The sequence below is a fragment of the Micropterus dolomieu genome, linkage group LG07 (assembly GCF_021292245.1).
Source record: "Micropterus dolomieu isolate WLL.071019.BEF.003 ecotype Adirondacks linkage group LG07, ASM2129224v1, whole genome shotgun sequence".
Taxonomy (NCBI): Eukaryota; Metazoa; Chordata; class Actinopteri; order Centrarchiformes; family Centrarchidae; genus Micropterus; species Micropterus dolomieu.
Genome location: NC_060156.1, coordinates 12972678 through 12989518, shown reverse-complemented (window position 1 = coordinate 12989518; position 16841 = coordinate 12972678). Strand labels below are relative to the sequence as shown.

The 16841-nt window shown below is 40.3% G+C and overlaps 1 protein-coding gene across 1 annotated transcript; it reads right to left on the bottom strand.

The window, feature by feature from the left end:
• Positions 1–1174: 1174 nt before the first annotated feature.
• On the bottom strand, positions 1175–14228 carry xirp2b (xin actin binding repeat containing 2b). The gene is made up of 7 exons (XM_046054331.1): positions 14103–14228; positions 13352–13441; positions 13073–13130; positions 12889–12974; positions 4265–12110; positions 2546–4216; positions 1175–1266 (listed from the first exon to the last, which is right to left on the bottom strand). Exons 1-7 carry the CDS (start codon positions 14226–14228, stop codon positions 1175–1177), a joined length of 9969 nt encoding a protein of 3322 aa, XP_045910287.1.
• Positions 14229–16841: the final 2613 nt, after the last annotated feature.

The window sequence follows — 16841 nt, the reverse complement described above, 5'->3', positions numbered from 1 at the left end:
AGTCAGTTCAGTGACTAAACCTATGACTTATTTCCAAAGAAATGTAGTTTAAAACCAACATTGAGATTTATTTGCAGTCACTATTTTATTTGATCCAGATCTTAACTTTGTCATTTGTTACTGTTGTAACAGCTCAAATTTGGTTAGATCTTGTTGTGTCAAATACTACATGGAACATCACACATGGGGCTGCTGAATGCCAGGAAAAAAATGCAATGAATTAAAAATTACATGAGACAAGCCTGTCAGCTCAAAGCACACTGCTTTCTGTCTACATCCACTTTCCACTCTTTGTCAACACCTATCTCTCTAGTACTTACTATTACAGTTACAACCTGCTTACGTGCACACCATTTACAAGTATATACACAGTTTCCTTTCATATGCTTACTTTTCATGTTCCCTTTTAAATCACTTGACCGCATGACCTTCTACCAAACATTCGTTCACTGTACCAATAGGACAGTTCTTTCTATCTTACTGTACCATTCATTCTTTTGTGCTTCTTCTTTGGATTTATTTGACTAAACTGTGTAGCTGGGTGACTTTATTTCAAAGGACACTTCTGGGCACAGCCTTTCTGTGTTGGTGTATGGGTGACTTGGGGGAGTTGTCAGGAGGGGGCCACTGTGGTTTAGTTAGCTGAATATTTTCCTCTATTTTAAAGGCTTTCTTCGGGGGATCGGCCTGTGGGGGCCAAACTACAGATATTTTGTTGCAGTGTGGTTTGCTTTCATCAAGCGTTTTTGTCATATCGTTTTCACCACTGTGTGTTTTGTCTACTGAACTTAGGCTGCTCATGGAATATCTCCATTCAAGTTTCTCATCTGAGGGGATATGTCCAGCACTTCCTGCGGGAGGTTTCTGCCCAAGTCCATTATCATAGTTCCCTTTGGACTTGAGGAGTTGTTTGTAATGGTGTAGACAGTAGAAGTGTCCATGGAGAGAGACATAATTTCCTAGGCTAAGAGAAAGCATTTCTTTTAGAGGTGCACCACATCAACATCATAAAACAGTTACCTCAATTTTCTGAACAATTATAATGTCAATAAAACACTAAGGTATTTACTAATTAATATTGTAATACTAAATGGTGCACATGGTGCCCATTCATTAGAATGAATGCCATATTTACCTTAACTTATTTCTGCAGTGCTCACAGCAGAAACAAGATTTATGGTACTTCTTTTTGTCCACTATCAGAGCATCCATCGGATAAGCTCTCCTCCAACATACCGTGCAGAGCTCTGACTTCGGAACTCGAACCTGATTGAGAAAGATAAAATGCAAATCATTATATATTTTTTTCCATGTGAACTATGGCCTTTCTTTCATTTTTTATTATTGTAAATCTTGTCAGTACAGCACAGTACAATAGATTGTTTGTATTTTAAAATGCATGTTACATGCACATTCATTTGTTAAATCAAACATTTACAATGGTCATGAGAGCGAATGGTTCATTGTATTTCTCGTCAGGCTTTATTGATCTACCTACACACATGCATGCACAGATATACAGTATCTCACAAAAGTGAGTACACCCCTCACATTTTTGTTAATACATGATTACATCTTTTCATGTGACAACACTGAAGAAATGACACTTTGCTACAATGTAAAGTAAACTAATGTAAAGTGTCACATGACACCGGTGAGGGAAAATGGGTAATTGGGCCCAATTTGGACATTTTCACTTAGAGTTATACTCACTTTTGTTGCCAGCAGTTTAGACATTAATGGCTGTGTGATGTGTTATTTTGAGGGGACAGCAAATTTACACTGTTATACAAGCTATACACTCACTACTTTACATTGTAGCAAAGTGTCACTTCTTCAACGTTATATTTTACAGAATGATAGGGGTGTACTCACTTTTGTGAGATACTGTAGATGCATCTCTCAACTGCAATTTGGCTGTGTTTGTACTCAAACTCAACTTTGCAAAACTGTATTATTAACACTGTGTTCAGAGAATAGAGTTAAAAATCTTATTTTACTTTTTAGTAGCCATGCTAACTGCATGGCTCTATGGATCTCAGTGTTGGTTGGTCAGCGGGTTGGACCACTTTGGTCTCAACTACTAGTGGACGGATTGGCATGTGCAATTGTCAGGCCAAAATGTTTATTTGTCCAATACTTATGAACACCTCCACATCAGGCACAGCTGTTCTTTGTGTTTACTACTGATTGGTAGAAGTTAGCATTCCAACACCCTAAATTGAGAATAATTCCTTGCTAAACATCAGGGTGTAATCATTGCCATTGTGAGTATGTTAGCATGCTAACATTCAGATTTAGCCCAACGTTCTGCTGCGCCCAAATAAAGCTTCACAGAGCTGCTAGCACAACTGTAGACTCTTATTCTTGTTGCTTATTATCACTTGGTTGGTTATTAACACTTTTATTGAAAAGCCTACACAATTCATCCAATGCAGTAATTAGATAAGCTAATTTTGTAACACATCACAAACAGATATTTAAAGACAAGCTATTAATCCATAGTTCATGCCATTAGTTTCTGTTTCATGCTGTAGTTCTTTACCAGATGAGACCATCTTCGTCTGATGTGACACAACTTGTGATGTTGTCTCCTCAGAAACGGTGTAGCCAAGACTCTTGAAAACTGTCTCACTCTCTGACCATGTTTTGTGGAAATTCCTCAACAACTTCTCAGTAGCATCATCATCGTAGGTTTCTGTTTGCCTCACTGCTGCAGCTTTTCTTTTAACTGCATCAGCATAGGAAAAGGGAGCCTGTTGGGTTGACACACTTTCAGAGTGCTCAGTGACAGCTGTCCTTGTTCCGGTGACCTTGTTACCTAATTCATCAACATTTGAGAAATGTTCTCTGAAGGATTTGGTTTCAGAGAAGGCTGATGGTCCTGCTGGCACAGTTTCCACCTCATTTTTCTGCAGTGGGAGGGGGGTGCTCTGCCGTGAGCTTCCCATTGTCTCTTGAGGACTTTCCCTCTTTGAAGTGTCTGCTGTTGTTTCACTGAAGCTTGACACAGGCTCCTCCTGATCTTTTTTCTCCTCTCTGAATGAGGAACTTTCCTCACCCAGTTCAAAAACATTTTTAATAGCCTGGATGTCAAAAGTTGGCATTTCCTGTTCCAGGATGGCTGCGCTCTCCTTGTCAGAATCTGTGCTTTCAACGTCATTGTGAAGCTGCTCTGTGAGTGGGATAAGCTGTTTTCTGCAATATAGTTTCTCTTCTGGTGATTCAAATTTGTTTACAAGACTAGGCATGTCTGCCCTGGGAAGCTCATCCTTTTCTTTGTTCTTATTTTCTTCCTCACACTCCTCCATGTCTGGGCCCAGTCGTTCAGGGATAGCAATGGGATCCTTTCGCATATAGGTCTTATTAATTTCAGCCTTTTGAGCCTCTTCAAAAAACTCTCTCTTTTCTTTGACAGATGCAGATGATGGCTCTGAAATATCTGTAGCTTCATCAAGATCTAGGTCATTCTGACACAATGGCACGTGGGGCTCAAACTTGCTTTGCATTTCATTTGCATTCAAACCCTCTGAAACTTTATCTTCTTCTGCACGTGGAGATTTTTCATTGGCCCGCTGAGCCTCCCCAGATAAACTCTTTTTGGGTTTTTCTGTTGAAATCAATGTCCCTGAAACCTCCACAATTTGGGACTCAATTTTGATTTGCCGATGGAATGATGCAGGCGATTCCACAATCTCTGATTTCCTCTCTGAGATTGGTTGAGGAAGTAGTGGTGGTGGGGTGACACCACGGGAGAGCTTGGCTGTCGTGTCTTTGAGACGAGCCAAATTTTCTGCTCTGTCAAAGGTTGGAGACGGTGTGATTCTAGTGAGGCGAGATGTTGGGGTGTCGCACCTGCGTGGCGGTGGTGTGGGAGGTGTGGGTGGCCTGTACAGCAGGGTAGGGGACGGAGTAACTCTCTGGGGTGAGTCAGTCCTTCGCGTGGATTCGATGGTGATAAAGGTTGGTGAGGGAGAACGCATCCTCAGCGACGGCGATGGAGACCGAAGGTCGACCGACTTGCAATAACTGACTTCTTCTTTCCTTCTTTCATGGGAGGTCGTTTTCTTTGTTTGGTTCTCAATTTTGGCAGAACCAATACTGATCTTGGATATTCTTGGTGTTGCTCCCCCAGAAACAGATGTCTCAGAAACTGGCTCACATTCATGCTTCTCCATTGTCTCATTATCTTCTAGATGCATTAGTTTAGCTTCTGCTAGTTTCCTTACATGTGAAAGAATGTCATAATTGTTTTTAGCATAACTTTCCACTACAGAGCCCCCCAGTTCACATTTTCTTTCCGGACTCATGAGCCAATCTGGAACAGCATTGAGCAGAGCCCTCGCAGATTTAGAATCAGTTTCTTCTGAAACTCTTTGTATCTCTGTGATGTGAGAGATTAACACTTGGACCTCTCGCCTCTGAGATTCCTCTGTTCTCTTTGCTGGGGACTTGACCCATTCATTTTGTTCTGACTCGCCTGTCACTGTAATTGGGGCATCCCTACTTTCTTCTGTTGGTTCTGTCACTCCTTTCTTCTTTTGTGATCCCTTCACATGCTTTTGAACTGCTTTTTGTTGCTGGGAATTCTGATCGTCTTTACTTTCTGTGGTAATGACTTCTCTCTTGACTTGAATGTCTTCACTTCTGTGAATTTGGTTAACTGCAATAGTGTCCTGAGTTCGGTGGGGTTTTTCAGATGTTGCTGCCTTGGTTTCTGTAACCTTTGTCTTTGATTCTGTGGAAATCTCTTTACTTTGACCTAACTGTGCACCTCCTTTAGACTTTTTGGATTTCTTTTTCTTCTTTACTGGAGTTGGAGTTTCAGTTTGGCTGTCAGTTATGCTAACAGTAACAGCAGGAACGGAGGCAGCAGCAGAAGTGGGAGTAACTTTCTTAATCCCCTGCTTTAACTTTGTCTTTATTTCTTCAGCTTCACTGATCACTTTCCCCTCAGTAGCTTCCCTTGCTTCCACCTTGAAATCTTCTGAAACACTCTGTTTCTCACTACTCTCATTGGATGTTATTGTCTGTATTTGCTTTTCTTGCTTATTGTTCTTTTTCACCTTTTGGTTTGGTTTGCCTGTTTTTCCATTTGTATTGGTAGCTGCCTTTTCTGTTTGCATTGGCTGATCAAATACATTCTCTTGGCTCTTGGTGGGAGAATGATTGGTTTTCTTCTTGTTATCACACTGTGGTGATTTGGACTCCTTTGCATTTTTGTCTGAGGCGACATTTTCTACTTTGAAGGAATGATCGTGGAGATTATTGGATAATTTTGGTGCTGTATTTTCTTTTGTCTTCATGTTCTCAGATTGTGGTTTGCTTGATTTGACATTGTCCTCAATAGTTACAGCAGGTTCAGGTTTTATTATTTCAACAGAGATTTCATCTTTCTTTTTATCTTCAGAGTTGTTGGAGTCCTTTGGTTTCTGATTTTTAGAATATTTCTTTCTATCAGCCATCATACCTTCAGTTTGTGCAACATTAGTGATTGACGACTGCACTTCATCAGCCATGACAGACTGAGCAGACTGCTTGGAAGAAACAGAAACTGTTTTTTGTGTAGCTGTATGCATCTGCTGTCTAACAGCTGAGGCAGATGAGGTCTTTTGAATTGAGACAACCTTAGAGGTCTCATTAGACACAATTTGCTGTTTAGCAGAAGATACAAGGGTTGAATCTGTGAGGATTTTCTCATGACTAGCGCTTACATTACTGTGGGTGGTATTTGAGACTACAACGTGCTTAGATAAATCACATGAAAATGAGTCTGAATGAACATTTAATGCCATCTTTTCAGCTATCTCCGGTGTGATTTCTGATGTGTTGTTATTTGACTGCTCTGTATCTTTGGTGGAAAGCATTTCAAGAGCAGCTGTAACTGAGTCATGAATGTAAGTGGGTGATGGAGTGGTTGGGGGTGTGTTTTCCTCCCTCAGCTTCCGGTACTTTCCTTCGGCTTTTATTAATGGAGTGTTAAATTTACTCATTTGCCCTCTCATGAAAGGTGGAGGAGAGGGTGGAGGGGTGAATTTCACAGGAGAGATGTAAACTTTCTTCTGTGGTTGTGGTGACTCAAGTGGCTGTGGGATTTCACATGAAACAGTTTTTGATGTATGTGTTGTTGATTTTGATTGGTTTTGGCTAATTTCTACCACTTTCTCTGATGTAACCTCCACCTGTTGTGTTTTATTGAATTCCACTTTAGGCTCCAGCTTTGGGACCTGGTATAAAGTGGGAGCTTTCACTTTTTTGACCGTCATCTTTTTTGCCTTTGCTGGTGAAGGATGAATTGTCTGTGTTGGCATGCTCTCTAGTTCTTGTTGAGATGGAGGAGGTGGAAGGAAGTCCTGCTCACTGGTGAGTGGTGGTGGTGGAGGAGGAGGAAGGTGATCAATGTCGGAATCAACAGAGGGAGGAGGAGGAGGAGGAGGAAGGTCAGAGTCTGCCACTGGTGGAGGTGGTGGGGGGAGTGGCAGATCAGGTTCTGGGGCTTGTGGTTTGACGATATAAATATCAGTTTTTACTTTGGTTTTGTCTACTTTTATCATTCCCTTTGAGTAGGACTTTAGATTACGAAACTCTGTGTTTACTGTTTTGATGCCATGGTTTTGGGTAATCGTTTTATGCTCCACCACAGTTGATGATTGCTGAGCAGACTGCGCCACAGAACTTGACTTTGTTTCACAAGAGATGGAGTGATTTTCTTTTGATGTTTCAACTATGCTAGCTGTTTTTATCTTTTGTATGTTCCTCTGCACATCAGCATTTAGGTTCTTAACTGGAGGACTCTGCTTGACTCTAACTCTTCTGTATGATCTAACTCTGACTTTGGGAGTTTCACGCTGTGCTGTTTCCAACAATGATTTGATAGTGCCTTTGACGTCACCCTTAATCACTTCCTCTTTCTCCAGCTGCGTTTGCTCCTGCGTCTCATATAATGACTTAATTGACATCTTGACATCACCCTTTACGTCACCCTCGAGGCTTGGGCTCCTTTGCATCCTCGGCGATGGTGGAGTCTCCATTAAGAGCTGAATCGTTCCTTTGACGTCGCCCTGAACATCTGTTCCCAGTTGACACTTTCTCCTCTCACTGGAGGCATCTTGCAGACTTTGCATTGCTGTGCGAACATCACCCCTCAAAATTTCTTCCTTTTCAACTTCCCTCACCGCTTTCTTTGCCAGCTCCAGGGATTTTAGTGTGGCCTTCACATCTCCAGGAACTAAATCTTCAACGGCAGATTCAACTCTGGATGTTGCTGATTTCTCGAGAGATCTCAGAGCTCCTTTGATATTTCCTGGTATGATATCTGGTTTCTCCGCCTCCTTGTACCGCTTTTGAGCCCTCTCCAGGCACCGCAGGGCTTTAGGTATGTTGCCTTTAACCACCTCCTCTTTCTCAACAACAACTGTCTGATTTGCTGATTCAGACAATGAATTTAAAGCAGCTCTTAAATTACCTTTGACTATCTCCTCCGTTTGGAGTCTTTCCAATGAGACAGTTGGCTCTGACATGAAAACTTTCACCGTGTTGTGAACATCACCGGGTATAACATCTTCCACTGTACGCTCAATTTGCGTTTGATTATGGCAGAGGATGAGTTTTGTGCCCTTGATGTCACCTCCGACAATCTTCTCTTTTTCTGTATCAGGTGGAGTCTCATCAGGTCCTAAATGGAGCTGTTTAAGATAGTCGAGAGCCCCAGATTCAATGCATGTTGAGTAAAAGTCAACATTTCCTTTTTCAGCGTCATCTACCTTTATCTTCACTGCCTCATCTGGCTTGTCTTGGCTTGACAGTCTTTGAAGAGCAGTCTTTATATCCCCTCTTACAATGTCCTCTTTTTCAACATTAATATTCTCTTGTTTATTGAGAAGGGAATATATTGTCATCTGCACATCTCCTTTCTCGTCTTCCTGGATGAGTATACCATGTTTTGCTGACCTGCCCTCATCGAAAAGGTTGTTTATAGCTTCCTGAATGTCACCTCTTAATATTTCCTCCCTTTCAATACTGCTCTCTCTCTCTTGGTTGAATAGTTGCTGCACTGTTGAACTGATATTACCCTTCTCTACTGAATCTATGACTATCTGCTGCTCCTTTCTTTCCTGCCTGTTCAGAAGGTTCATCATAATAGTCTGCAGATCTCCCCTGATGACTTCCTCTCGCTGAATCTCCGGAGCCTGAGTATTCATTAGCTGGTATTTTGCCATCCTTACGTCGCCAATTTCATCAGCTTCAATGAGTATTCCCTTCGACTTTACCATTTTCTGACTATAAAGTTCCTCAAGAGTTCCCTTGACGCTCTTGCCCAGGATTTCAGTCTTCTCCATTTTTGCCTCATTAAAGTTGTCAAATGGTGTCGTCTCAAAGAGCCACGTTGCTGTTTTTACATCCGCTTTAGAAATTTCTTCTTGCATGATAGTTGGATGATCTTCGTCCTCATCTGTCTCTTTAATGTGGTCGAGAGGATTTTTCTCAAAGAGCCAGACTGAACTTTTAACATCTCCCTTTGTAACCTCCTCCTTTTTAACTGTCTCAATCAGATTTTCAGTGCTCATGCTTCTTATTTTGTCAATGGACTGGGTTTCAAATCTCCATTTTGCAGTCCTGACGTCACCTTTTTGTATTTCACTCACGTTAACTGTTCTAACTGATTCCTGTGACAGGGCATCAGACTCAAAACGATCTTTGTTCATCCTAACATTGCCTCCTTGAATATCATCCACAGTTTTTATTAAAGCCTTCTTATCTTCCGCAATCCTGTCGAGAGGTTGTGTCTCAAATTTCCACTTGGCAGAGGTGACATCTCCTTTTTGAACATCCTGTTGTGTGACAGATTTAATTATATAAACCTCATCTGTGTCCTTGATAGCATCAAGGGGCTTGGTTTCAAACAACCACCGGGTTCCAATGACATCTCCTCGTGTTACTTCTTCACTTGTGACAGTGGTGACCTCGTGGTAAAGGCCCTCTTTGTCTTGAATGGCATAAAGGGGCTGATTTTCAAACATCATGGTGTAATTTCTCACATCACCCTTCTCATCTTCATCACGGACAATTTTTCGCATTTTCATCTGCTCTGTGTCTGTCTCAGAGGATACCTCCTGAATTTTATCTAAGGAGTAGGTCTCAAAAATTAAACGGCCCTTATCAACATCTCCCCCTTGTACATCATTCACTGTGCGGCTGCTCATAGATTCCTCTTGGCTATCATGGATTGTATCTATGGATTGATTTTCAAAGAGCCATTTGCAGTTCACCACGTTTCCTTTTTGTATATCATCAGTCTGAACTCGCTTGAGCTTTTGCATTACATCATCAGATGTAGAAGTCATGATCTCAGATGTTTGGTTTTCAAAAATGTACTTCATTCTTGACACATCTCCAGACCCAATGTCTATCTCAGTGACACGCTTAAAACAGCCCGTCTCCTCCCCGGTGAGGTTCTCCAGTTTCTCTGTCTCAAAGAGAAAACAAGCCGTTCTTACATCTTTTCCTCTAATGTCCTCTTGATTCACAGTGCATGTTTTCAGAACCGTCTCTGTCTCCTCGTGGATCGTATCAAGTGCTTGTGTCTCAAAAAGCCATGTGCAGGTTTTGACATCTCCCCTTTTCATTTCTTCAGATTCATTTTCACCCTTTAACTCCACTCTTTCATACAGGATGTCCATTGGTTTTGTCTCAAATAACCACTTGCAGGTTTTCACATCACCTTTCATGATGTCAAGATTTTTACTTGGTTCCACAACTTCTTGATCTTCAATATTACTGAAGTATTTAATAGCATCAAGAGGCTGGGTTTCAAACAACCACTTTGCAGTTTTAACATCACCAGACTCTATTTCTTGTTTAGATATGCCCTTGATAATTTGGTATTTATCAATACTTTCATCAAACTGGTCAATTGGTCGTGTTTCAAACATCCACTTGCATGTTGTTACATCTCCTTTAACAACCTCTTCACGGCGCACTGTTTTCACCTCATGGAAATGCCCTGAGCTGTCTTGCATAGCATACAGTGGGGTAGACTCAAACAGGTTTTTATTTGATTTCACAGAACCAGATGTTACGCCCTCTATGAGAATCTTTTGAGAGTCATCCCTCCTGTTTAAATCTATGCTTTCAAAGATTTGCTTGTAGTTTGAGACATCCACCTTATCAATTTCTTCCAGGTCGATTGTTCTGGTGACTTCTTTCTTTTCCTCTCTAATCTGCTCCAGGGATTGGCTTTCAAATAGCCATTTCTGATGTCTAACATCACCCCTCTCCTCATTAAGTGCTATTGTTTTTTTCAGTTTGCCCACCTCTGCAAGTTCCTTCAACTCCTCAGTAGGCATCATTTCAAAATAATGTCTGGCTGATTTCACATTACCTGCAATAATTTCCTCTTTTGTCAGGGGCAGAGTATTTGAATCATCTTTTAAAGTATCCATTGGCTGGTTCTCAAATACCCAGCAGTTCTTGCGAACGTCTGCCCTACAGCTTGTGCCATCCTCCTGTGTAAGGTCATTCTCAACATTCACAGTGCGAGTTACCTGTTTCTTCTCCTCTCTTATGTGCTCTAGAGGTTGGCTCTCAAAGCGCCACTTCTGGTGTCTCACATCCCCTTTAATTTCTTCATTTACAGTTGCCTTCTGAAGTTTTCCGACCTCCGGGCCATACTTCCTCTCTGCTTGAGGGCTGCTTTCAAAAAAGTCCCTTGCAGATCTAACATTGCCCCCAATAACATCTTCAATAGACAGGGGTCTCATGTTGGCATCATCCTTCAGAGAATCCATTGGCTGGGTTTCAAACACTAAGCAGTGCTTGCGCACATCAGCTCCAATGATCTCTTTCTTCTCCATTTTTGAGCATTCCCACTCATTGAGAGAATTTAATGTCTTTATCTCAAACAACCACCTACCCCAGTCTCCCTTATTGCTGTCCTCCATAGAAAGACTACACACAAGTTTCAAAGATGTAGATTCTTTGTTTGTCACCTCCAGGGGTTGGGTATCAAAAAGCCAGCGTGAAGCAATGGAGTTTTCCAATTCAGTTTCAATTTTACGCACGCACTTAATCTCTAGCATTTGGCTTGATTGGCCCATAATGATGCATTTAAACTGAGTGTCAAATGTGCTTGTAACCGTTTTCACTTCTCCATTAATTTCCTCTAACACTGACCTTAGACTCAACAGGTGGCTCTCGTCAATGGTCTCAGTGTGCCCAAGGCTTTCCATGTACTTATTGTCAATCATGTAAATGGTAGCATTTCCATCCTCCTCTGTGAACACAATCTCTTTTGTTAAATCCTCCTCCTTATGCATTTTATTTAGAGTATCCATTGTCTGGGTTTCAAACAACCATGCCGCAGCACGGACATCTCCTTTATCAAATTTGTTGAATTTGTTTTTATATTCTGTCGAGTTAATTTTGTGTGAACTCAGCTCATCCATTGGCTTGGTCTCAAACATCCAAGCTGTACGTCTCACATCTTTTCCAAAAATTATTTCCTGTTGCGTTATTTTGTTGTTGTCGTCGTCCTCATTGGGAGTTTCATCGTTAATACTGTCCAGTGGCTTATTTTCAAACATCCAACGCATCGCCTGTACCTCCCCGGGGAGAATCTCTTCCCATTCCACGTATTCTTCATCGTTATCATTGGGACTACCACCATCATCCTCATACATGTACTCCTGCCTCTCTACTTGGTAGTTTTCACTTTCATTGTAATCGCTGTAGTACTCTTTCTCAATATTCTTACGAACCTCAGGATGAATGTGCTTGTAAAGACGTTTTAGCTCATTCATACTCCTCTGCTTAAGGTAAGTGTCTTTCTTGAGTGGGTATTTTGAGGGGTTTGTTGGTTCGGGAGGCTCAGGTGAGTAATGGCACGTTGGGATATTTTGACTCTCTGACGGCGCTTGTAGTAAGTCTGGAGGTGGGGGTGGAAGGCAGTCAGAATCCTCAGCTGGTGGGGGTGGAAAGTCCTCATAATCCATCACTGTAGCCCATGTGTCTTCTGTTGCCTCAGTAGCGGATGCTTCATGCACCTCACTAGTCACTGTGTTGTTTTGTGTCACATTTGAGGACCACTTAGATCGATTGATGTCACGTTCAATCTTTTTAAGGAACAAAAATGATATTAATGAGTAAATGACTAAATCAATCGAATTACTCCATGGAGTTATATGTACATTACATTTCACCTTGTTGTATACATACAACACTTGCAGATAAAGTGCAAAATTAGATTAGATCATAAAACATAAACAGTCTTACATTGCAGAACCCCTGTCAGTCCAAGGTTTATGATACTGTGTGAATAAGTTGCTTTCTTCAATCACTATAAAGTTACAATCCTTAAGGTTTTCATGAAATCACATCCTGTTGTTAATACCATTATGGATTGCATTTTTAAGCAGAAGCAATTCAATGTATTTGCATTCTATTGTTAACTCTCACTCTCATTAACTCCCACTATGCATGTGTGTAATCTAGCGTTACAGTTTTTTAATTGTGTTGACTGTTCACTTTCCTAATGCTTCATCAGAACTGTATTAACAACTTGTGCTGTCTGCAGCATGAAATCAGTTCACAGCTTCAGTTATTTTTGACAGATTTCTTTATTAAAACAATGTGAGTTTGTTTGACCGCACTGTAACCAGATATACCAGTTGCTCTTCTTTTGTATTTCTAACAAAGATGGTGCTCGAGAAGTGTTTGTTGTAGTATTTAACTACACTTGCTGTTACCACCAGTAACCACAGGTTCAAATCAACCAGGACTAAAATCTTACTGGATTGCAACTTTAATAAATACACTTTATTTACTCAAATTACACTTAAATGTTTTAAATTAAATATTTGCCTAACTAACAAGTGAAATGGAAATGCTTACCTTAATAGGTTTCAGTGGAGCAGCCTCTTCTATTGTTCTTTCAAAGTGATCCCTCAGTTCTTTTGTAGTGTACCTGGGAAACTCTTCTTTTAAAAGTCAGAACAGACATAGGTACAAGGGCAGGATTAACATTTGTTTGGCATAGTATTTGGCAGAGAATAAAAATATCTAAACAACATCCTACCTGTTTCATTTTGATGGTTTTCACAACTGGATTCCAAGTTGTTGTTGCTGTATGACACCTATTAATTTAAAATAAGAATTGACAAAAATATATTAATGAAAAAAACTGCACTATCACTGAATGCGATGTTTAAATCTCAGCCCAAACTGTCATGGACTACAAAACAAAATGAATCAATTAATTACATAAATCTGATTGATGGCAATCAGTTACACTTTTTACTCAACAAGGTTTAGTTCATTAGCAAAGCGCTGCAGGAACACAGAAAATGATCAGTACCATTGTTTCTTGGTTGAAATTTAGCTGTTGACTGCCGGTGTTGACCTGCCTGCTGCTTCTCGACACTTTCACCTCAGAGTTCGACATTTCCTGTCAAGATGAAGACAGTGGCTGTCAAATACTGTGAAAAATGTGAGCGTGCCACACAAACACACATAACGCTCTCTGTCTCATTTCTCCACATTTTCTCCACATTGCTCCCCTTCGTCATAGCGACAGATGTGAGCTGACTTCGCTCCAATTTACTCCACCAGCCAAAGCTTAATAGTACACAACTGAATACCACGCAGAGAAGAAGCTATACCAGATTGTTCACTGCAGTTTGAAATGACTAATCACAGACGGTGGCAAGACAACAAAGAATGTGTCAAGCTGTTCACTCACACTGTACCATAGCAAAAAACCGAAATAAGTGAATGCGTATTAATTAAACTATTCTTTTCCATTTATTTGTTAAGTTTCTATCTACTGAATGGAGTTACAATATAAGTGTTATGAATGCAGGTTTTCATGAAAGTTGTTAGAAATATTGTGTAATGTTTGTAACTCTGGTATTGGTGCAATAAGATGTATTAAGAGCCTTAATGATAATATTCAGCTGAAATGTACATATTTTTCTTGCAGCGATGCAGATGGAAAGCTAAATAGAAACATACTCATGCCAGAGGAAACATTAACCCTTATTTCACCACAGTCATGTCTTTCATGCTCTTAGCCTGATCAATGTGTAATCTGTGCTCTACGTGTGTACCTGCACAGTTCTGTGATGAAAATGGAACTGGGTTACATTGTGTGATGGTGCAGTTTCCAGGGTCTCAAATTGTTTCCTCACATTGGCGAGTCCCCCAGGCAGGGAACAGACCTCCGACTCCTCCATGACCTAATGAAGCAGGAAATATCATTAGCTGCCTCCGCTTCTACATGACCTGAAATCAAACTGATGCTTAATAGGGCTATTCTGTCAGGTATGCATGTAGTGCAGGCCGCCGTCAAACGTGGTCCAGCTAATATTTGCTTTCTCCAAACACACAGACACAAACTCATATAGTATTTTGTTTTGTAATAGTTTCAAATTTACATGAGGAATTGTGAAAGCTCTTTCAAAGTAAAGCCAACAATATGTTATGTTTACAGCAACTTTCCTCTATAGTCTACCCTGTGACGGGACTCTCAAGTTTCCCCTCTATTTATATATGTATAAGCAAGGCTGCCGACCCCCTTCCCAAGCTTACAAAACTGTCATCACCTTCACTATTACTGCATGACAACACCAGCAATAATGGTGACAATACCAGTTACAGCTACTGTGCAACCCTGGATACAATGCAACAGCTAAAGCTGAAACTATACAACACACAACAGGAAAGCAAATCAATATAATTGACCATAGAAAGTTGACTTCTAATTACACAAATGTTCTTTTCAAGGCAGCTCTGGCAGGTACTGTAGCTACATGTTGTAGCTGAAATAATACATGTCCATGCACAAACTATAGTACCCCGCTGGGGATCATGTTGTCTGCTCCCTTGGAGACAGCTGCCTGGTACATGGCCTCACAGTTGGTCAGTGGGATGACCTCTGAGTCCACAGAGTGAATCCGGTTCCTCTGGTTAAAGCTCTTTCAGGAAGTCCTGCCCTGGTTCAACCTGCGCTGCCAGCAGCTACGGCACAAATAGCCAACAAACTGTTAAAGAAAATGCTTCTAAAGTGTGTTATTAGGTGTCATCCAGTTATTAAGAAGTGGCACAAAATACTTAGTGGAGTGAACACATGCAACTAAAGCACTGCTGAGGGTGTTGGATACCTTTATGTTTGTGCTGTGGTTTAGTTTTTAAAGCCAGATTAGCAGCAAGGACAGAGAATGGACTTCTCTCTCTTTTTTTTTTGCAATATAAGATTGATTTAATATGTCCCAGTATATTGCAGATAACATGGTTCTTATGGTGACTAAAGCACAAGTTTGTTGTTAAAACATTTCCCATTTTTTAATCAAAATACAACGTAATTTTAGCTGCTGTAGTGCTTTAAACGTACTACCATAGTTCAGGCGGTGCTCTTGTGAATGATGTGAGTTATTTAAAATGCTCTACAGGGACATTATTTACACCAATTACACACCTGTCTTCAGACATTGTTACTCACAGGATGTAGATAGTTTATTATTATAATATACCAACTTTCAACTTTCCAGAGTGACAGAAAGTTTTATCACTATTTGAGATGATTTTGGTCCATGCTTCCTAAGTAGAAACATTCAGAACCAAATACCAACTGAACTGATCGGATCTTTCTCTGTTTCAATGATCCCCTTTGATTTACAGTGTACCCACTGGATTTCATTGCACATTGAAATGGTAACTCAGATCACATTGAGTTTTTAAGAGGGTCATGACTTCTATACAACAAAAGTTTGAGTTGAACCCATGTGTTTTCACCAATGCAATGGTTACTGCTCATATTTAGTCACTGAAGGCATTGCTTGTAAGTCTACAATCAACATAGAAATGTATAATGAGGTTTAGATGATCACCCAGGAAGTGGTCTGAGTAGTCATTAAGATTACTTTCCTTTTCATCTTAGGTATAATTAGACTTTATTAGAGTCTATTTCAGGAATTGCATCAACCAATAGTCCACAACCAAAGGAACACTATTATTAACCTTCAGGGTCTTGCAATGTGATGAAAAGACAGTTATTGAGATAACTCTTCCTACTGTTAACATTCACAGACTACAAATCCTACCAGCTGATGACACATCATTGTTGTCTGTGTTTGTGAATATAAAGTATTCTCACCTCAGTTCTTCTGGATATAAATGTGCTGATGCAAATGAGTGGATGAAATATGAATGCAGACTGTTTGATGTACAGCATCAAAATCTTCATAAGCCTATTCATTATTTTGAAGACCAACAACGAATTGAAAATCTTCATCTCAGCTCTGCTCTGTGGTGAATTAGTGCTACTATTAGCCAATATTTATATCCAACTCATTGTAATGTCAAGAATAATGTCAGCAAAAGCTGCCAGACTGACAACATGAGACGATATTTGACATCTGTAAAATTATTTTTGGCAGCGAAGGACAGATTTAATCACTGCATATCATAAAGTATTGAAAACTCAATAAAGTACAGAGTCAATGAAACACCAAATCAGATCAAAGCACCCCAGTTTTTTAATTAGTTCTTTGGGTTATAGATAACTAAAAGTTATAAACTACTTAAAAGTAAGCTGAGTAGTGGGCTCATGAACCTGAAATTGTAACCCATTAAGGCTGCTTTCTAAATTTCGTGTCAAAAAGACATTTTATAGCAACCACTGGTGCATTATCCTGCTTTCCATTGGCATATTTATTTTACCATTTTTGATTTGTAGCGTACCAGTCCCCTAAGGTGATCTATTTTAGCCTTGGAGGAATGGTGACTATGTTTGTGTAAACCAATCAGTCCATTAAGACAGATAAGGGACATATATGGCATACTTCAGT